The sequence below is a fragment of the Heteronotia binoei genome, chromosome 3 (assembly GCF_032191835.1).
Source record: "Heteronotia binoei isolate CCM8104 ecotype False Entrance Well chromosome 3, APGP_CSIRO_Hbin_v1, whole genome shotgun sequence".
Classification (NCBI taxonomy): Eukaryota; Metazoa; Chordata; class Lepidosauria; order Squamata; family Gekkonidae; genus Heteronotia; species Heteronotia binoei.
This window is the reverse complement of record NC_083225.1, coordinates 49,053,464-49,075,798: the sequence shown is the minus strand read 5'-3', so window position 1 is coordinate 49,075,798 and position 22,335 is coordinate 49,053,464. Positions and strand designations below refer to the sequence as shown.

Below are 22,335 nucleotides of genomic sequence, written 5' to 3'. Positions count from 1 at the left end.
CATAGTAACCAAGATTTATTACCTTTGATATATACAACTTTTTGTTGGTTTTGATGTCATTTTAATCCTTTAAATTTAAGCTTAATGTTGTATATAGAACCAGAAGCATTTAAGCTCTTAGCAGTCATGACACTGATTTATTGGATGCATTCACTATATTCCAAATATGTAATAAACTTCTATCAGTGGCAAAGTGTCAGTCACACAAAAATACTAAATGGATTTTAAGATTCAGAACAAATGCTTCCCTAAAAAAAATCCCTTCCTATTCATTTACCTAAGCCTGAAGTCAATCTTTAGGAAGTTATGTCTAATATAAAACAAACCTCATATGTTAATATACATTTGTGTGCTATAACTCAAAAGTCAACCATCATGGCCACCAAGGCCTTAATAAGACAAAGACATAGGTTTGCTTCACTGACTTAAGTGGGAAGATCAATATAAGAATCACCGCAGTAGCTTAATAGTGTTGTCCAATCACAAAATATTTCTACCTGGCTTGCTGTGGACTCCACGCTAGAACATTACATGAGATGTCTTACAGGAACTGTCCTTTGTGACAACAGACATACAAAGCATTCCTACAAACCATACATTTCATCACTGTGTCATCCTAATTGTCAACAGAGAGCCATAAGATATACCATGAGTTGCTGCTGCCTAAAAGATTGTCCTGCTTCTCTTCCAACCCTGCACAAAATGTAATATTCAAGTGCTGGACTTTGGCTACCCCCCTCCCCCATCTGTTCCTTTATTACACTGTCAATGCATCCAGCTCAATCATACTCTTTTCATTCTGACAGAGTTTTCCTTAGGGGTCCACTCAGATTTTTACAGACCCTGCTTCAAGTCAGATTTCTTGGCAACTCAGTCTAAATCTTTCCATGAACCACCTTCTCAATTTTGACAAATGCCTGGTCTCATATCAGTCACCCATTAAACCTTTGTAGCGTAGCCAAACGTGAATTTTCATTTAATAAGTAATTCTTGGCTGAGACCTGACACATTTATCTGCCAGGGGAGCAGGATGCAGAAACAGCAAATAAGCTCCAAGTAATGGCAAATACAGGACAAAAAGAGAACTCTGAGCATTTGCACCCATGCTTTAAGAAAATTCAGCAACAATTTAATGAACAAAACTGAACCAACTGATAAAAATTGTTTTCACAAATGTATGTAATGGTTGGACAAAGTAATAACATTAATTCTATTTTAAAGAATAAAACGTTGTAGTATCAAAATCTTATGACAAATATTTAGCATTGAAATCCAGAAATTAGGACAGCCAAAGCTATAATTCACCAGCTCTTGGGCACAGGAACTGTAAACCAATTATATTTTAAACATTTTTTAAACATTCACAGTTTCAAAAACTTCAATAATAGCAGTCACAGAATGAAGTGAATAGTTTTAAAATGTGTAGGATTATTTTGCAGAATAAAATTCGTACATTTCTTATGAGCAAATATTGTCACAGTCTTGAGCAGTTCTGTTGACATCAGAGAAGGAGTTTGCAATTGTATAAAAATAGCAGGTCCTTAAAAGCACAAGATGACAAAAATGCTCAATACTTTGCATGATGATAAATCTGCCTCAGTGCTTTAGAGTCACGTACTGTGATCGGACATAGAGGTTTCTAGCATCATATCGCTTTCATTCATTTCGATTTCAAAACTTTCATCTAGTGGAGGAGGTGCTTCTGCAGTTTTCCTCTGATGTGGTGCTTCAAGTGCCATGATGCTACTTTCTTCTAGAGTTTGCCTTTCTATATCAAATTCCAATACATCCCACGCAGGTGAAATGATGTTCTTTAATGTCTTCATTGTATGCACATCAAAGTCATAGCACCTTAATTTATCCTTAATTGCAGTTCCTAAAAGAGATTTTCTAGGTTAATGTTGCCAATGTACCTAGTTAACCTGCTATTAGATATCTTCCTTTAAACTATTATTTCAATCCACTTCAGTAGAATCATAAGATGGTGTTTGCCATACACAGCTCATTACTATAACCTTGAGGTTTTTTTATCTGATTCATAACATGTGTTTGTGGTTTCCATTGAAGAAAGTCCATTCTACAGGTATTTACCACATGAAATTACTTTCCATTAAGTCAGCATCAGTAGTAGTTTCTGTCAATATCAGTAATAGCTTCTTTCAGATTGTACCCAAAATACTCTCAGCAAAACTTGGCTTGCAAAACAGAATTTTCCCTTCCGCTGCAGCCCTAAAATACCACCCCAGGCTATAAGAGACTCCCACCTCCAGAAGAATGGCACTGGGCATAAGGATGTCCTGCATGGAAGGAGGGGGAATGTCAGGGAAAGTTAATCACTCCTTACCCTGGTGGAAGAATCCTTCTCCCAAGCAAAAATCAAGCATTCGATGCAACCAAATAACTTGTATTCAGAATGGGATATTCTCTTGAATTGCTAGCTGTTAGAAAAGTTATGGGAATAAAACAAACTTACCAATGTAAGCTTCAGAATCACCAATATACATTTCTATGCAATGTCCCAGCATTGTAACTGAAAAGGTATCATCCCTCCTAAGACCAAGGGCCTGTATATTTTTAAGGTACAAAAAAAAAAAAGAAATAGGAAATATATTACTTTAAATCTCTGCAAGTTAGAAGGCTATGCAAAAAATAATTTTGTCATAAAGTATGTACATACTGTATGAAAATAATCAATGGCACTTTCAAAGTTTCCCATCAAACTATGTATATATCCAATGGCAGAATAGGTAGAAGCATTCTGAGGAATCAGCACTAGAGCCTGGCGATGATATTCAAGAGCTTCTTCATACTTCCTATTAATGTATTAAAATGAACAAAAATTAACATAACTTTTCATACATAACATGCTACAGATGCCATTAGCAAAATGTCTTAATATCTCATATCTAAAAATGACACTACTTTATGATAATAGTCTTCCTAATATCATGTTACTGTGAGTAACAAAAAACTGTAGGCCGCAGAGGCATCACAGGCAGATATTTGGCCATCAAACACATATACCCACTACCCTGGAATAAGAAGAAAAGAAGCTGCAAGACAGGGATTGAGGTGAGTCACAAAACAATGGTAGCCTTAAGCGTTGAAGAACACCAAAGCTCTAACCTTGGCCAGTGGAGAAACCTGGAAATACATGAGCAGTGTCCATGAAAAACTCAAATATGGGATGATATTATGGACATAAAAATCTCATCAAGTATTTCAGGCTTTGCAAACTGGAACTCATTGCTAGTAAGGATAAATAGTTCATTTTAATCAAAATAGCTTGTTTTTGTACTTACTTGAGTTTTCTGCACACATGCCCTAAGTTATTCAATAAAGGTTCCCACTTATCAACTGTCACCTGAAAATACAAAGCAAAAATCACATTTAGGCAAAATTTTAACGGTGTGGTGTAGTGGTTAGAGTGCTGGTCTAGGACCTGTGAGAACCAGTTTCAAATCCCCAGTCTGCCATGAAAGCTTGCTGGATGACTTTGGGCCAGTCACATACTCTCAGCTTAACCTACCTCACAGAGGAGTTGTGAGGATAAGATGGAGGAAAGGGGAATTATGTAAGCCACTTTGGGTTCCCAATGGGGAAAAAAGTAGGGTATAAAAGAATAAAATAAAGGAGAAACCTGATGGCAGAAATTCAGATAATCCACTAGACTTTTTTGAATAATTAATCCTTATTAATGCTGCATGAAAAGAATTCATAGTTAGATAGTATGGCTAAGTGCTGAAAAGCTACAGTGGTGTCCCAAAAGCCTTAATTATACCCAGTGGGATATTTAATTTTTTAAAAAAATTGAATGGTGCACACCCACCTACCCACACCCACCCCTGTCTATGTCACACCAAAAACTACCTTGGCTTCCAAAAAATCCACATGGCATGGGAATGGGGTGGGGAGGCATTCTCTGAGAAACATGTTGAGATCTTGAGGTTGCATGGTTTCTGGATCCAGATGTGTGCTCAGCTAAAAAGTACTTACTGTATTGCAATCATGTAAAGCAATTACATAATGTTGGTGGAGAAGTTGCAACAGATACAAACTGGCCATTTGGGACTAGCTAGCTAGACAATGCAGCTGGGCCAGAGCCTTGTGCCTCTCACAGCAGGACATACCGCGGTGCAATGTAGAATAACTGTTACTGAAGGGTGAGGGAAGTCACATAGTGGTCTCTTACAGTCAACACAGGAAGAAATTAATGATATCTTCCGGCTGCATTGGTCACTGCATTGGTGTAGCAATCCACTCTGCACAAGTGCTGACTAGAGACAGAGTCAGAAGAGCAGGCTGGACCAGACTACTTCCCTGCCACTCAGTATTGGTTTGGTCCTTCATCCCCTGCAACAACCATTCTCTCCATGAGACATCAAATAACCTGTGTGCATCAAGTGGCAGAACAGGAGAGTTTGGCTTGCTGGATGTATTAGAGGTGCACAGAGCTTTGGTTTAATATACAATCACAGAAGGACTGTACAGAGGGATGTGCCTGATAAGATAATAGGACAACTCCACGGATTTTTGAATGAATTCTGGGTTTGGGTCTAAATATGTAGCTAAAATAACATTGGTTGGCTTGACTGATGATCAGTTATGAGAGATGGGTAGAATGCAACTCTATTGATTCTCCTGGACCTCTTGGTACCCTTTCGGTTACCTTTTGAGATTAGAGCTGAGAGGAACTGCCCTGTGATGGTTTCTATCCTATCTGGAAGGCAGATTTCAGAGGGTGGTGCTGGGGCACTGCTGCTCAGACTCTTGGTTGTGCAAAGTTCCATCTTGTCCCCCATGACTGAGTATCTATAAGAAGCTGCTTGGAAATTTGGGCTGGGTAATAACCAATATGCAGATGATACTCAGTTCTCACATTCCCAGTGGATCCCAGGGAGGCTGTGCCAGGAGTCAGTTTGGAGATGGATGAAATAAGCTGAAACTGAAACCCATCAAAATGGAGGGGCTATTGATGGCAGGAAGGATTGACTCAGGAACTGAGGTGGTACTAGTGGAAGGAAGGATTGACTCAAGAATTGAGTGATCTCTGCTTTTCGTTGGGGCTGTACTACCCTTAAAGAAGCAGGTTTGTAGCTTAGGTGTGCAGCTGAGCCTGGGCTTCCTTTTGGAACAGTGGTAAGGCAGGTTCCTTTCCTCAGCTTCAGCAGGTGATCCAGCTGTGGCTTTTCCTTGGCATAAACATGTTGCCACCATGGTGCAGGACCAGCTAACATCTAGATTAGATTACTGCAACATGCCCTACGTGAGGTTGCCTTTGAAGAGTGTCCAAAAGTTACAACAGGCTGCTGTGGTCAGAATTCTGGCGGGGGTAAAGCCATTCTGCACCTTATCTCCACTGGCAGAGAAAGAATTATGGCCACCCATTTTGAAAGCATGATTAAAATTTAAATACCTCATTTCCAATGGCTTTAATTTTCTCTAATGCATCAAGAAACCACTTTTCGGCAGTCTTCCAGCTGAAAGAAAAAAGGTCATTAAGAAATTGATCCTTTTGTAACTGGTAAGAAGTTGTTCATCAGATTTCAAAAGGAGGTTATCTTTTTTCTTTCTCGCTCGTGGTGGAAAGTGCTGTCAAGTTGCAGCTGACTTACAGTGGCCCCCTATGGTTTTCAAGGCATGAGATGAACAGAGGTGGTTTGCTACTGCCTGCCTATGCATAGCAACTCTGGACTTTCTTGGTGGAAGTCCTGAACTGGCTTAGCTCCCAAGATCTGACAAGATCAGGCTAGTCTGCAACATCTAAGTCAAGGCATGTCATTAATATGCAACAATAGAAGAAGAAGTAGAAGAATATATTGGATTTATACCCCATCCTATACTCTGAATCTCAGAGTGGCTCACAATCTCCTTTACCTCCCCCCCCTCAACAGACACCCTGTGAGGTATCAAAACCAGTTCTCCCAGATAAGAGTCCACGCACTTAACCACTACACCAAACTGGCTCTTAATAAAATTGCTTAAATTAACTTCAAAAGCACAAATCGATGTGTTTTTTAAAAAAGTCATTTATTAAATCTTCTTACTATTCCAGCCTAAAAAGAATTCTCAGAAGATAGAACAGAGCAATAGGGACTTCATGGTTTTAAAGAGCCATGTTACTGTTTGAAAAAATGCACTTGCTGAACAGTTACTGTGATAAATGTTGGCCCTATGCATAAGCTAAACAGTAGTAACAAATAATGCAGCATGTAACAGTTTCTGTCATATTTCATGAAACACAGAGATGACAGTATATTCCTAAATGGCAGCTAAATCTTAAAAGCATTATTTCTGAATTTTGATATAATTAATCAGGAATTCACACATAGATTAGATCAGCCTGCGCCTACCGAGAAAATCCACAACAAAGTAAACTTACTCTCCATTCTGAAAAGCTACCACTCCGACTTCATGCATAACGAAAGGATCTTCTGGTGCAATACATAAAGCTTGGCTGAAAAACCGTTCCGCTAGTTTTGAATTGTTGGTCAAGCCGTATTCCAGCCCAATATACAACATTGGCAAATGGCAGCTAAAAAAAAATTAAGGACAACGAGGCATTTATAATGAATTTCATTTCTATAAAGCTTTTATCTGTAGTGTTTAATTTTTTCACATCTTTTCAACATGAGCAAAAATATAGTAGTAAAGCCTTGGTGGTGCAGATAATCTACAATACATCCAGATTGGCAGCCATGTTAGTCTGTCTGTAGCAACAGAAAACAGCAGGAATCCAGTAGCACCTTAAAGACTAACAAAATGTGATGCTGCGTATGAACTTTCTGAAGAAGTGAGCAGTGACTCATGGAAGCTCATGCCCTGCCACAAATTTGGTTGCTCTTTAAGGTGCTACTGGACTCTTGCTCTTTTATAGAATAGATCCGGACTGCCAATGTGAAAAAAAAAATACATTCATATGACAACTTCATCAATTCCACTGCAAAAGTACAAACCAAGACTCTAAGTACATCTTAGGAGACATGGGGTAATATTTTACTGGAAGAAAAATCTTCAGTTTTACTATTTCTTCACTAACAACCATCTTGCAATCTTATTCAACATTCCGATTACCTAACAGTCTAGTTTGGGACTTACCCTTTCATCAGCTGGGCAGCTGTGAAGTATGCAGCCATTGCTTGGTCATGCTCACTTTCAACGGCAAATGAGTGCCCATATGCTATCCATGCTGGCCCATATGTTCTCTCAAGTGTAGTGGCTTTGCTGAAACATTAAAAAAAACCAGACACATAGAACAAGGACCAATAAAACAGGTAATATTAATCATAATGCTTCAAGTTTAGGTATGCTCAGTGGTCATTTTGTAGAAAAATAGGTGGTGGAGCTCATCCAGGGATTGTTATGCAGCTGCACATATTATTCAATGGGCAAGGAGGTGGAACTCTCAGAAAGGTTCAGGAGCTGTGCTCCTGTGAGCTCCCACTGAATATAAGGCCTGGGTATGTCACAAAAATAATGCCCAAATGTAATGGGCATTTACTAAACCTGTGCAAACGAAAGGGTGCTAGTGCCCTGGGTCTTTATATTATCAAGACTTGTAACACAAAGTTAAAATTTGCACACATCTTCTGAAATGACTAGACTGCAAAATCTCAGCTTAATGCTAAGCAAAACAGTGTAACTTACCTAAGATACCTTCTGGCATGCTCATTTTTATGGCCAACCATGAGATAGTAGCATCCTACTGCAAACCAAGAGACCTAATTACCAAATAAAAATTCAGGCATATTAAGTATACAGCAATAGAAAAGAACAACGGTAGCACCTTGAAGACTAACAAAATTTGCGGCAGGGTATGAACTTTCATGAGTTACTGCTCACTTTTTCAAATACATATAACAAGTTATTGTTGTAACAAGTAAATTAAAAAGCATGTAATTATTTGAAGCTGTACAAAATTTGTTGCATTTGCATTATGCATCTGTATGTGAACACTACAGAATTTTATGAACTTCATGCTTCTTCCTAAAGATTTTTACTTGGATCCAAAGAACTGCCATATTTTTTATCCTGACTTTCCTTCAAGTAGCTCAGGGTAGTATAGAAGGCCTCTTCTCATGTGCTTATCTTCACAACTACCTTGTGAGAATGGCCTTTTCCAGCCTGAAGTCACCCAATGAGTGTCATTCCCCCAGTCCTAGCCTGAGACTTTCTCTATATCATACTGGCTCTTCAGTGTGCACAAGAGGTGTGCTCAAAGTTTTACAATCCAATGATATTGCACTGTTTATTGTGTGTGTTATGCTGTTCCTACTGCATCGTTTTTGAAGTTTCAGCGAGAAAGGTGGACTATAATCTTAGCAAGTGTTCAGTGAATAAATACTGCTTTCCTTATTACAGTGTATACAGTGTTCATTTAAACAAGTCTGGGGAAAACCCGATGCATGATCCAAGCTGAAACACAATGCACACACCAGTTTAATTTCAGATTGATAGAAAACTTATTTTAAACAAGGAAGCACTATGAAAAGCATGTTTTGAATGGTGAAAATGTTTTTCTCCACCCATCCCTTCAAAGCCCTGTTCTCAAAGGTCCAGACTAGTCCAACCTCACCAGATCTTGGAAGCTAAGCAGGGTTGGCCATGATTAGTACTTGGATGGGAGACCACTGAGGAAGTCCAGGGTTGTTGTGTAGAGGCAGACAATGGCAAATCACTTCTGTCTGTCTCTTGCCTTGAAAACCTTAGGGGGTTGCGATATGTCAGCACTTTACGTATACATTTTCAAAAAGGTACCAAATGAGTTTTAATTATCTTTGTTTCAAATTAATGATGTTGCCCCATGTGCAGTCTTTTTCTTGTTTGCTGCAGAGGATCCAGATGTTCTTTCTGAAAGTTGTGATATCATTTTCTCAGAACTTACAGTGCAATCTAAAGAAAGTTATTCCATTCTAAACCCATTGAAATGATTGGGCTTAGACTGGAGTAACTCTCTTTAGGATTGTACTGTTAATCTACAATATTTTGTTGCTTAGAAAATGGGACTGTTGTTGCCTAAACACATAGTTTGTGATTGTCAGTGCCACGTGGCTACACAAGTATCATGGATACCTGGGATAACAGTAAGGTATTATGAGCAACACACTATGATTACTCTGTTTTCTGAAATTTTTAAATATTTTTTTCTTTAAGGGCTAGGCATTTCTTTAATATATCATTCTAGCTCAGGAACATACACAGAACTGTTCTTCAGGTCAGATTTACAACAACTTTATGAAACAGAACAAAAGATCAACTTACAGGATTATTTGGGTACAAATCCACCAGTTTATGGGAAAGGTAGAAGAGTTCTAGGAAGGACAGAGAAAAAAAATATGTCAAACACTATTACTTAAAGTTTGCTTAGATTACCAAAATCACTACATTACTAGTTATGCATTTGATTTCCTGAGTGGGTGAGTTGCCATTGAAGATTTCTTCACAGGAAGCTTTTACTACTTCTCTGTTAAAAATCTGGACCAATGACTGAATTCAAATACTATAGAATAATATATATTCATACTTTGTATCTTATGCTAAATCAGATCGCAAAATTCAGATGTAGAATCAAACGAGATTAATTTGTTATGTGGAAATAAAATAATGATTAAATCAGTCCAGGCAGACATTAAGTTCCTGGCAGGCAAAATCTTGGTATGAATGTGTTTCAAACTATGTCCCACTTGTGATTCTTCATAGGTCCCTAGCTTCTTCAACAAATGCATACAAAATCTTGCACCTTCTGCCAAGTCACATTTGAAAGGAGACATGGCAATATGAACAGGGTTAAAAAAAATAACCCTGGAGTCATTTTAAAAAGAAAATGCTACATTTGACTAAACGTCTGACGTATTTTAAACAGTTCCTTACCATTTGCTTTATTCAGCTCCACAAGCGTCCCAATATGCACAGGCAAACAACTGGCATGGAAGGGATCTTTTTCCATTACTCTAAAGATAATCCCAAAATAAGACTCCTGGTTTTTATTATGAACTAAACTACTTCAGTCACAAATAGATTATAGACATTTAAATATATTGTAATAATAGCTGTATTCTTGCCATCCAAAGAGGCACTAAAAAGGCCTTAGTTTGTTCATATTTATCAAGTCTCTGCTATTACTCACTACTTCTTAGGCCAGAACTGTACATTTAGTGACCATATCCCTGGGAAGCAGAGTAATTAACCTCCAGGTGGGGCCTGGAGACCTTCTGGGATGCCGACTGATCTCTAGGCTACAGAGATCAGTTTCCATGGAGAAAATGGCTTGGAGTATGGGCACCATGGCATTATACCCTGTTTGGGACTCTCCCATCCCCAAACCCTGTTCTCCCCAAGCTCCACCCCCCCCAAATCTCCAAGAATTTCCCAACCTGAAGTTGGCAGCCCTACTAGGAAGCGAGGGTGTAATTATTTTGAGGCAAACTCCATAACAGCACTGGAAATATTTGGAAATAAAGGTCAACGTAAAGGCATGAAACATTTTAAAGGCATTAATACATTTTTAAAGTGAATAGCACAGACAACCTGCTGCAACATGTATGTTTCATAAGTGACCCTCAAAGAGAGTTCATTACTGTGACAGCAACCCCTCATCTTTTTTTTATAATGAATGATTTCTATACTTACACAGAAGTAAGCTTGTAGCACATTTTGAAATCACAGTTATAGTAATGTCTTTCAGCTAAAGACACTACTACGTCCAGATTATCTTGAAGACCATCTACAGATTCAGGAATCAGTGTTTCACTTGGTTTATTATACTGTGGAGAAAGAGGTTTCAACAAAGAACCAGTCAGCAGCTTAGATCCATAATCTAACCCTAGAGGTGCAAAAGGTCCCTATGTCCAGCACTATCATAGATGCAGCTGAATAAAATAATTTTGAAAATCTTTACAAAAATGGTATTGCAAGTTTCACACACAACTTAAATGTGTACCAGTACCCCCAAATAACAACACAAGACACTGGTACACTAGTTGACTAGCTTATTAAATCAGCTAAACATTCCTGAATTAGCTGAGTTGGACTAATAAGTGGCCTACTGTGGCTACCAGCCTTCTGGGCAAGCCCACCTTGCCTCCAAGCTTAGCCAGCATAACCACCAGCTTTATTTATCCTCAACTGCATGTAAAATAGTGCTGAAAGATGTTAAGCTTCATCCCCTGCATGCCATTTGAGCAACTAAGGGCTCAGCTGATAATGCTCAACCACCAAAGGCATTCCTTCCCCAGCTCAAGATGCCTCTCAAGCCAATGGTGGACTAGTTTGGGAATAGCTCCCCATCCTTAGATGGCTCAGGGTGCATAACAATTATCCCTAGCTATACTGTTCTGTTTGCATACGTTCAGACAACCTGGTAAAACATATACTTGTTAATTATATCCTCCTCTAAGCAAATTTCTTCCATCTTAAAACCAAGACTAATTATTGACTGGAAATTCGCTTTAAGACTTCAAGGCATCCCTCCTCTCCATACTCAGAATAAATCTTCTACACAGAAAATATTTACATAAAATATTTAGATAACTGTAGCATTACCACCCAGTATTATATCACTTGAACTTGTTCAGAATTAGTACAATTGTTTTTGCAGCAAGTTCTATATTTTGACAACTGTTATTTCTTTTTATAGCTATTCTGACTCGATTCATTGTTTAAAAATTCAGTATGTCATACCTGGATATAGATATGATTTCCAACATTTCTATTGTTGAGAACTGATTAGAAGTCATTTTTAGCAATTTTATACTGATGTACTAAATTGATAGAGAGCCCCATGGGGCAAAGTGGTAAAGCTGCAGTACTGCAGTCCGAACTCTCTGCTCACGACCTGAGTTCGATCCTGGTGGAAGCTGGGTTCAGGTAGCCGGCTCATGGTTGACTCAGCCTTCCATCCTTCCAAGCTTGCTGGGGGGAAAGTGTAGATGACTGGGGAAGGCAATGGCAAACCGCCCTGTAAAAAGTCTGCCATGAAAATGTTGTGATATGACGTCACCCCAGAGTCGGAAATGACTGGCGCTTGCACAAGGGACTACCTTTAACTTTTTTACTAAACTGATAAAATGCCTAACAGAACTAGATCTTAAAACCTAAAATAGTAAATATAAACCATTTTATATTAATGTAAAACTTAATCATATCAAATTTACATTTGAAGACAAGTAATTTATAACATATTAAGATATATTTTACCTTTTTTAGTTTGTTCTCAAACAGAAAATGTAGCAATACTTGTTCTTCTTCTGTGCACTGTTTCCCAAGAGGTAGCGATTCAAGAAGTTCTTTTTCTGAATGCAGCAACAACAAAAAGAATTCCAGTATGACTGCCTGTTCACCTCTCAACTACTCCTTATCCACGGCAAAAAAGAGAACTCAAACATATTAAAAGACTTACAGCACCATCCTAAACAGAGTCTGACACTGAGAACTGGCATGGTATAGTGTTAAAACTACTGGACTAGGATCTGGGAGATCCAGCTTCAAATCCCCACTCTACCATGGAAACTTGTTGGGCGACCTTGGGTCAGTCCCTTTTCCTCATCCTAACCTACTTCACAGAGTTACTGTGAGGATAAAATGGTGCAGGCAAGAAAATGTAAGCTGCTTTGGGGCCCCATCATAGAGGAAAGCAGAGTTTAACTGTATATGATTTTACCATTCTAAGTCTGTTGTCCTCAACAGACTTAAAAGGGTATAGCTCTGCTTAGGAGATCTCTGTTAAAGTCTCATAATGCAACCTTAGACTGGAGCAGCTCAGGATAGGATTACCTGCAATCTCAGCACAGCATGTTTTGTGACACTAGAATATGGCAACTAATAGGCTCATTTGCTGCCCAAGCTCTTATTTTCTTAAGCAGGAACTTCAGTGCTGGTCAAAAGTCAACATAATATTATGCCATATGATTGGATTCAGACTTTCTGTGCAAAAAAGGGTTGGCACGAACATAGCTGGTTGCCATGTTGGTGCATTTGCTGCTCTCATCTTCTGTACCCCATACAACATTGTTTGGTAACTTCTGGGTTTGGGAAACTTTTAATGAAGTTCTGTGACAGCCAATCGGAAGTGGAGTTTGCTTCCTCCACAAACAAACTGAGATTCTAAACTATGATTGAACCAAGATTTAGAATTCCTGTTTGAGGTGAGGAAACAAACTCCAAATGGCACAAACAGCTATAAGCAGACACCCTGGCTAACTGGACTTTGATTCAAAAGTTTCTGAACCAGGACAGCCAAGGAACAAGGAAATTTTGCAAGCAGTGGAATGAGCTGTGTTTATGTCCAATCATTCACTTATATAGCAGAAAGGAGTCCAGTTACAGTTGGAGTGGGGGCTAAACCAGTTGCCTGCCCCTGGCCATGAGCATCTGGGGTGAGGTGCAGATTTTGCCAGCCCAACACTGTCCCATGTTGCATGCTGTTTCTGAATTCAACAGAAACCAATGAGAACTCAACCAAGGTTCCAAATTCAACAGAAGCCAGTGAGAACTCAACCATCCCTTCTTTGTACAACTCTCCTTGATATCTAACAGATTCTAATTCATACTGTGTTGCAAGAACATAATGGTACTTAGGAACATTCTTATTTTCTCTCTCATCACAGTTCAAGAAAGCACATACATCTGTATAGTTTAGTTCATTATTAGTTAGGTACCAAAGAAAGAGCACATATTGACAGTCTTCATAGAGCATCCAACTGTTTATTTTCTCCACCATTAAATAGTTTTGTCCAATGAATTAAGCTGCTTTAATCTTTTAATTTTATAAAAAACATCCATCCAAACCTTCTTGTGCTGTCAGCATGTGGTGTGATGTTAAAAGGTCGAATGCCTCAAAGCAGTAAACATCAAGTTTCAGGGCCTCTTTGTAGCTGAATGTTGCCAAGGTTCTATTATCAAGAGCATCGTAGATCTTCCCCCGCAAAAGGCATATAGAGCTCTTGATCTGTTGAGAAATCATGGCCAGAGGTGAGAGACTGAATCAGTGTTTGAATCTCATTATGAGCAAAAATAAAACGTAACACATTTTTAAAAAATTCACCCATGCTGTATGTGGCCCTCTTCCAGTTTGACATGCTACTCTGTTTCACACATTATAAAATTAGTTATTTAATAGGCACACATTTTAGATAGCCTATAGTGTGTGGGTGTTATGCACACTGCATAAACAGTGACCCATTAAATTAAGAAAAGACTATTTCTCCCCTATATAGCCAAGATGTTAACGCCTACTGTGGTAGATGTGAAAAACAAGCACTGCTGAAAGTTAAAACATGGTGCATAGATTTTTTTCCCTACTTACTGAAGATTGTGAAACTTCCCAGTCATTAGAACAGTCTTTCAGTCCACTTTCATCCTTTAAATATTTTTCAAACAGTCTTTTGTTGATTGGTTCTTCCATGTCAAGAATATCAAGAGCCTGCTGATACTCTTTTGCAGCATACTACACAGAGAAATTCAAAGTTAAGAGTGTAACTTTACAATTAAAAGGTCACATAAAGAGGATGAGCATTTGTACACCCAAATGATCATACTCTAATACAGGGGTGGCCAAACTGCAGCTCAGGAGCCACATTTGGCTCTTTCACACATATCGTGTGGCTCTTGAAGCCCCCACTGCCCTACTGGCCAGCTTGAAGAAGGCATTTGTTTCCTTAAATCACTTCACCAAGCCAGCCAGCAGCTTGGAGAATGCATTGTTGCTTCTTTTTCACTTCTCCCTCCCCTTCCTTCCTGTCTTGTGGCTCTCAAACACTGGATGTTTATTCTATGTGGCTCTTATATTAAGCAAGTTGGTCACCCCTGCTCTAATACATGTTCAAGGTCAGCTGTATCCTCCTCTCCGGGTTGTTTATATCCACATCTAAACTCCACCTCAGTCCTTTATTTCCTTGAAATCCACCTACTTAGCTCATATTTGATCTTTTGCTTCTGCCTTTTTTAGTTGCATCCATTCTTTCATCTTTCTACTATTAACCCTTTGCCTGCCTTAATCCTTTCTTTCTTTATAGCTAAAATAAGGCAGAACAAAAAAGTAAATTCCAGGAATCAGAACATTTGTATGTTTATTCAATCTTATTAACTGTCTTAAAAAAAATATAGGCCTCAAACTGCCCTCTGAATTAAAGAACATTATAAACAAAAAGTTCAAAGAAGTGAAGACATTTCAAACTGTTATTCGATCAGAAAAATACCTTGTTTTGCTATGTGATTTCCTTTCACAAAATGACAATTTAATTCAGAAGAAACTGTAAGTAAATACTTACATGACACCTAGCTGCAAGGTATCTACATGCTTCATACAACTAAGAGAGAAACAAAGATCATTTAGATGATTTTATACTTTTGGGGAAAGTAAGCAATTATCAAGAGTAAAGACCTTAATTCCGGATATACACTTGTTCCCCATATGCCTCACATTGTTCATTTGTTGTCAGTATTTGCTGCTTATTGTATTTCAACCAATTATTCAATTTATCATGTGTACATTCAGTCACTTTTTCAACTTCTATAATCCCTGAACACTCTTCCCCTAGCTCCTGCCTTCTAAAAGGAAGCTCTTGCCTTTTTTACCTTGAAAGAATTTTGTTTATGCTTGTATTATAAACAAAACCAAAGGGAAAGGAGGAGCAATTTCCCAACATACTGCCTTTTCACACTATATTGGTTTCTTACAATTTGACCTTCTGGCAGCTGTTTCTATTAAAACACAATAAAACTGTGAGCAAGGTTACAGCCTTCTTCTGCACTACCTGTACATTTACTTATCTAAAATATTTGCTAGCCGGAGTGGGCAGAGGGAGCAGGATGGGGGAGGTGAAGAGGGAAGAACTGGGGTGGGCAGGTGGGATGGCAGTGGCAGGAGGAGAGCAAGGACAATGGGAAGGGGCTACAACAGCTGCTCTTGCAACAGTGACATCAGCGGGTCTGCAAAGCAGCACTCATCATCATTAGCTTGTTCAAGGACACAAGCTGTAGCCTATTGTCTAGTATTCCACTTCAAGTAGAAGAATAAGTAGCTTTCACAATGCCACACTCAAAAATTTGTAAAGTTTAGGTCAGAAATGTTAGAAGCGGAATATGTCTGCAATCCTCTTACCTTATCTAGCTTTCTTGATCGAAGGGCATGTGCTGCCCTGTGGTACTGAGCTGTTAAGTAAAGGCACTGGGCTAGCCAATAGATGTCCTGTGGCTCCTCTAGAAATAACCATACAGTGTTAAGCATGATCTGAAACCCCACAGACCTCGTGACTTTGATCTTGAAAGAGAATACACAGTATATTCAGAAATACATTGTTATCCAAGTAAATATTTATAAGAAGAAATGCAGCTATATAAAGTTCATATCTCAGAAATATGGTGGTTTATGGACTGAAACTAAACCATCAGAATTTTACACACCATTTGGCAGTATACTACACTCCTGGATGAAAACAGATCCTGTTTCTGTAATTCTACTGACCCTGCAATAATTTCCTGAGGAAACAGATAGGTTACACTGGAAAATTCATTGTTTAAAACCTTTGGTACAAACTAGACCAAAGGTAATAAATTCCTTGGCTATGGCAGACTGCAGGTGTCAGGAAGTTTTTAATTCCTTTAAAGTAATCATCCCAAGCAATCTAAATCCTGAAGAGGAGATGTTATTCTAGAAAATACGAGACAATGAACTTTTCTCCATCTTTCAGGTGTGAGCTTCCAGTTTAATGGTTATTGCTCACCTCTGCCTAATTACTGGATTTGTACCTTTGACTTTATTATGCTTTTCATTTATTGTTGGGTTAGCTGTGTAAGAAATTTTCAGTTGCTGATTTTAATGGCTAAGACATGATGGATTTTATTTGGTTTTATATTTTATTGTCATTTTCTTTTCTCTGGTATGGAAGCTTCCTCATGCATTGCTCTGGGTGCAAATATCTTAAATAAACATTATAGATGAAAGTAAGGTACACTAATGGAAGACAATAAGAAATGAAAAGCAGTTTAGAAAGCTGAACTGTTATGGACTTAAGAAAAATTTGGCTTACCATGAGACAGCGAAGCAACTTTGTCTGCCCAAAATAGAGCACTTTGATATTGTTGCTGTTTTTAAGGAGACAAAAATATAGCAAATGTTTTAGTCTGCTGAAAACAAATGTATTTAGAGAATGATATTGTCTTATAAGCCCAAAACTTATAGTAGGAGTAGTTTGCTCCATATTGGGCAACTTTAAATACAGAGACTGGGAGAGAAGCTTCCTCAAAGACACTTCATTTGTTATTAATTCAGACACATTATATCCTGTTACTTATTACTCACATTACTCTCTATATTTTTTACCTAAGGTCTTTTGGTAACTCAGCTATGACATACTGATACATTCCAGGTGGGTAGCTGTGTTGGTTTGAAGCAAGAGAACAAAATTTGAGTCCAGTGGCACTTTTAAGACCAACAAATGACATAAGCACAAATGACAAGAGGTGGGTACATCACTAAGAGACTATGTCTCCATGTACAAAAAGGTAGAAAGTAGTTTCAAGGAAACAGTAGTACAATGTGGTGTGAAGTTGCTGAACTACTTTGGATCCAGGTACTGCTTCTTCAGAAGGGATTTTACAACCAGCTCCTTCAGAGCAACAAACTCTACCTCCTCCTTTGGCAAAGCATTTACTGTCTTCTGCACTCCCCCCCCCCAAAAAAAAAACACACACACACACATTCCAAGAAACTAACCAGATTGCATTCTGATAACGCTCTAGGACTGGACAGATAAGCTAATGGAGTCTCTGTAAGGATTAATATTTTGTCTGCAGAATGCTTTGCAAATACATCACTGAGAGCTACGGAATTTTCTGATCCTACACCTAAGAGGCTGAATGGAGAAGCCTCCTCACAGAACACAATCCAACTGGATCCATTAGCTTTTAGCATATCTCCTACCTTGCAAAGGTTATGATATACAATCAGTCCAAACCTCTGACAGGCAGTTATATCAATACTGTCATTTTATAGTTGGACACTGAAGCTGAGAGAGAGGGGTGTGCCCAGAGTCATCAGGTGAGCTCCTAGGTTGAGCTGGATTTAAAAATGTGGTTTCCAAGTTCTAAGCTGCACACTGTATCTGACCTAGTGTCGTTACATAAATCTAACAATGTCTACTCTGCCATTTTTATCTTGCTTTTCTTCATCCAATGAGCTCTGGGCAGCCTATAATACTCATTGTTTCCCCATACTTCTCCAGATATCAACCATAGTATCTTTCATAAAACCAATCAGACAGTGCATTCATAAATACCACTTTTAACCAAATAAGATTATTATTCATTAATAACTATTAATCTTGTCAGCAACCTCCAAAAAGCAGGCTGAAATAAATACTAGGAACACACATTTATTTTAAATTAATTTTTAAACAAACATTTTGGGCCATCCAGCAATTGCTGAGAGAAGTATTTCTACACCTGCCCACATGGCTTCTATGACTTTAAATACTACCTACCTGACAAAATCTGAGTGCGGTAGTACCTTAAAGACCAACACATTTTTCCAGGGTATGAACTGAGAAGACTTTGCTTGCACCCAGATTTTAACATGGAGTAGAGAATGAGCTGTATTTCTAAACACACAAACATGTTGCCCACCAAAGAAAACTGCCCCTTTTTTCAGGGCCAGGTGTTCCACTGACACACAAGGCTAGATACTGTCTGAAAGACTCGCAAACCACCACATCAGCGCCTGGCACCGGGGGAGGGGGCTTACGAAAAGAAGACACCGCTTCGGCTCACCTGGTCTATGTACTGCCGCACGCGCTTCCGCAGACGCTCCAGATTCATGTCCCTGCAGTGCGCCGGACAGCAGCCAGTTAACAAGGCAGGCTGATCCCCGAGGCAAAAGCGCCTGCTGCTGCTCCTCGGAGCCTCAAATCCTTCTCCCACTCTGCTATTCCACTGATTCGCATGGGTCCATCAGCGATTACACTCCCCTTCCCCGTGACATCTCTCTGGTGTAACGTTCATCATTGTATCGTTCCCTGAGCCGGAAACACGAACCCCGCGTGCAACGTTCCGACGGCGCCCTCAGACGTCTGGCGACGGGAATACAGAACTGGCGTGGTTTGAGTTAAGAAAGATGTTTCTCCGGCATCCTTTTACTTGGAAAAGGCACTAGAGTCAAAATATTTTCAGCAGAGAGACCGTAAACTTTTCACTCCAGAAAAATCAAGCAAGTACCTTGTTTCTTCCAGATGCATGTGTTTTCTGTCTCTAAGAACATAAGACCCTTGCTGGATCAAGCCAGAAATCCTGTCTCAGAGTCAAACAGTGCCCAACTAGTTCCTTTGGACGGCCAACAACAGGGCCTAGAGACTGAAGAGTCTGAAACTTTTCAGTTTAGAAACGAGGCGACTAAGGGGAGAGGGACATGATAGAGGTTATGAAGTTATGCATAGGTTAGAGATAGTTGACGAAGAACCTCCCTCCCCTTTCCAAAATACTAGAACTCGAGGGCATCCAGTTAAGCTGATGGGCAGAAGGTTCAGGATGGACAAAGGAAATACTATTTTACACAGTGAATGATTACAATGTGAAATTTGCTGGCAGAGGGTGTAGTGATGGAATAAACAACTTTATAGGGGAATTAGATAGATTTGGGGGTATTTTTGTAGAAAAGCTCAGAAGAAACTCATTTGCATATTAGGCCATACCCACTGATGTCACCATTGTTTCACATGGGGCTTTTAAAAAAGAAAGTGGGAACTCATATGCATATTAGGCCGCACCCTCTGGCACCAAGGCAGCCAGAACTGCATTTATGCTCAAAAAAAGTCCTGGATAGATTCATGGAAGATAACGCTATCAATGGCTACTAGCTGTGGCAACTAAGTGGAATCTCTATGTTTAGAGGTAGTCACCTCTGAATCCATGCTAGAAGGCAACATCAGGGAAAGGTCTCAGCGTTTATTAGAGTGGGCCAGCTCTGGGTTGGGAAATACCTGGAGATTTTGAGAGTGCAGGGTGGGGTGGGAGGCTTCAGCAGGGTATAATAACCACAGAGTCAACTTCCAAAGCAGCCATTTCCTCCAAGGGAGCTGATCTTGGTTGTCTGGGTTGTAATAGAAGGAAATCTCCAGCTGCCACCTGAAGGTTGGCAACCTAGCCTTTAAGACCTGTTGGCTGTCCAGAGGAACTGGTTGGACACTATGTGAAAAAGGATACTGGGCTAGATTGACCACTGGTTTGATCCATCAGGGGTCTTCCTATGTTCTTAGACACAGAAAGTACAAGCTAGACATTTCACAATATGTTCTGTGTGCAACAGCATCTGGAAGAAACAAGGTACTTTGCTTGATTTTTCTGGAAAAGGTAAGTGCTTACTCTTGCAGCACTATCATGTATATATTCACTCAAGAATAAGTATCGCCGTGTTCTGTGGGTCCACTCCCTATAAGTGGGCACATAGGATTGCAGTCATACAGTGAAATCTTAAGCAGCGTTATACCCTTCTAAACCCACTGACTTCTGCTTAGGACTGCACTGTTAAGGGTTCAGAAATAAAGGGGAAAAGCTAAATGGTGTTCCAAGCAGTGATTTTTAAGCTTGGCATATATGGTTGAGTCCGTGGAAGGAATCAGTGCCATGTGAAGTCGTAAAAACTAAGCAATGATGGATAACAGCAGATAGGGTTGCCACTGTCCAGGTGGTGGCTGGAGATCCCCTGGGATTACAACTGGTCTGCAGGTGACAGAGATCAGTTTACCAAGAGAAAATGACTGCTTTGGAAGGTGGACTCTATGGCACCATATCCAGTCGAGGCCTCTCCCTTCCCCAAACCCTGCCCTCCTCAGTCTCCACGCCCAAAATCTCCAGATATTTCCAATTCAAAGCTGGCAACCCTGCAGCAGCACTATCAGTGTAGAAAACGCAGAAGCTAAATATTGTGTTCCATGATAACAAAATGTCCAGGGTTTTAAAAAATATGTTTTGCTGACTAAAAAAGGGTGAGGAACATCTTTCCTGACATTTCTGTCCCATGTTATAGCATGAAAGAATAGGTGGGTTTTTTTGTGAGAAAACCTTTGCTATAAGAGTTTCTGCTGTTGTGTATAGATCCAATCAGAACAGTAGCCTGTCTTTAGCCCTGTGAATTTAATTATCTATGTATCCAACCACCAATTCCTTGGGATGGGAGTAGGAAAGAACACACCACAAGCCAATGCCAAATAATGTTTAAAGCAGTTCAAGAGATTTACAGTACAATCCAAAACACAGTTCATGCGTTCAAGGCTTTGTACAAGTCTGAAATGCGCACTGACACTAGGATTACTTTTGTATTGATGGTGCCACAGATGGTGCCAGCACCCAAATGATCTTGCTGTGCCATGATGTACCAATTATACAGCATAGTGATACATTACTTCCACAGAAGAGAAAGCAAAAGTAAATGATGTAGGGAACAAAAAAAAGTAAATTCCCGGACAGATCACAGAATACTGATCACACAGTTGTAAATGCAGAGTTACTGCAATCTAAACCCACTGAGCTTAGACTGGAGTAACTCTGCCTAGCATTGCACAGTACCAGTCTTAGAATAAGGATGGCAACTAGCTTACCTCTAGAGGCACATATATTAGACACACAGCGTAGTACAGCAGGTTATATTTTAATGTAAGAACTATTGTAGTTCATGTATGAGACCATCAGGTAAGTATTGCGTACACAGGGAGAATGCTTTACGGTTTCACCATTGTTACTGCAACTGCTGTAGTTGTTGGAAAGTCTCCGGAACCTAATGAGAGACAGCTCTGTGGTTTCAAAAGGGAGAAGGGTTGATGCTCTGTACAGTTTTTTTCTCCTAAGTTTTAGCCAGGAATGGATGTTGTTTAAATGGCTTTGTAAATAATTATGAAACACCACTTTCTTGAATATGCTCTACAGAAATTTCTCCATGCTAGACTAATTCACAGACTCTACTTTGTCTCTAAGTAGGTGGAATACCTTGCAACTGGAGAGTGCTGGGGTCTTACCCCAATAGGAGGGATTCTTGTTCCTCGCTAACAGTAGCCACAGGACTCTCACATGGCAGACTCCCCAGCATTTCCACTGCTCCCCCCCCCATTCTCCCAACAGCAGTTACTCCCCCACCCCCAAGCACCACCAAGGCTTTTTCATCCTTTAAAAAAAAATTAGCAAATGACTATCGTTATAACATTATAACAAATACATAGATCAAAATCTCTGAATTCTTAGCTTTTATTTTTACAAAATAAATCCCAGCCCCTTTTGTTGCAGAGATATAAAGGGAAAGGCATATCTCCACTACAAAAGGGACGAGAGGAATATTTTTAAAAAGTGATTCAC

The 22,335-nt window shown here is 39.4% G+C and overlaps 1 protein-coding gene across 1 annotated transcript; it reads right to left on the bottom strand.

Moving 5' to 3' along the window:
• Positions 1–1,107: 1,107 nt before the first annotated feature.
• CDC16 (cell division cycle 16) lies at positions 1,108–18,974 on the bottom strand. The gene is made up of 18 exons (XM_060233751.1): positions 18,766–18,974; positions 17,028–17,082; positions 16,100–16,197; positions 15,267–15,305; positions 14,303–14,443; positions 13,786–13,945; positions 12,196–12,290; positions 10,630–10,763; positions 9,871–9,950; positions 9,262–9,311; positions 7,648–7,721; positions 7,099–7,224; positions 6,383–6,535; positions 5,417–5,480; positions 3,303–3,364; positions 2,678–2,813; positions 2,474–2,564; positions 1,108–1,876 (listed from the first exon to the last, which is right to left on the bottom strand). The coding sequence occupies exons 1-18, from the start codon at positions 18,811–18,813 to the stop codon at positions 1,611–1,613; spliced, it is 1,872 nt and encodes a 623-aa protein (XP_060089734.1). The 5' UTR covers positions 18,814–18,974; the 3' UTR covers positions 1,108–1,610.
• Positions 18,975–22,335: the final 3,361 nt, after the last annotated feature.

What these genes read in the sequence shown, in the direction of transcription:
- CDC16 (XM_060233751.1), bottom strand. Translation starts at nt 18,813, where the DNA reads ATGAATCTGGAGCGTCTGCGGAAGCGCGTGCGGCAGTACATAGACCAG. An exon ending in CATGTGTGCAGAAAACTCAA is followed by an intron (nt 2,814 to 3,302) that starts GTAAGTACAAAA and finishes ATACATTAATAG; the next exon opens with GAAGTATGAAGAAGCTCTTG. An exon ending in TGATTCTGAAGCTTACATTG is followed by an intron (nt 1,877 to 2,473) that starts GTAAGTTTGTTT and finishes AATCTCTTTTAG; the next exon opens with GAACTGCAATTAAGGATAAA.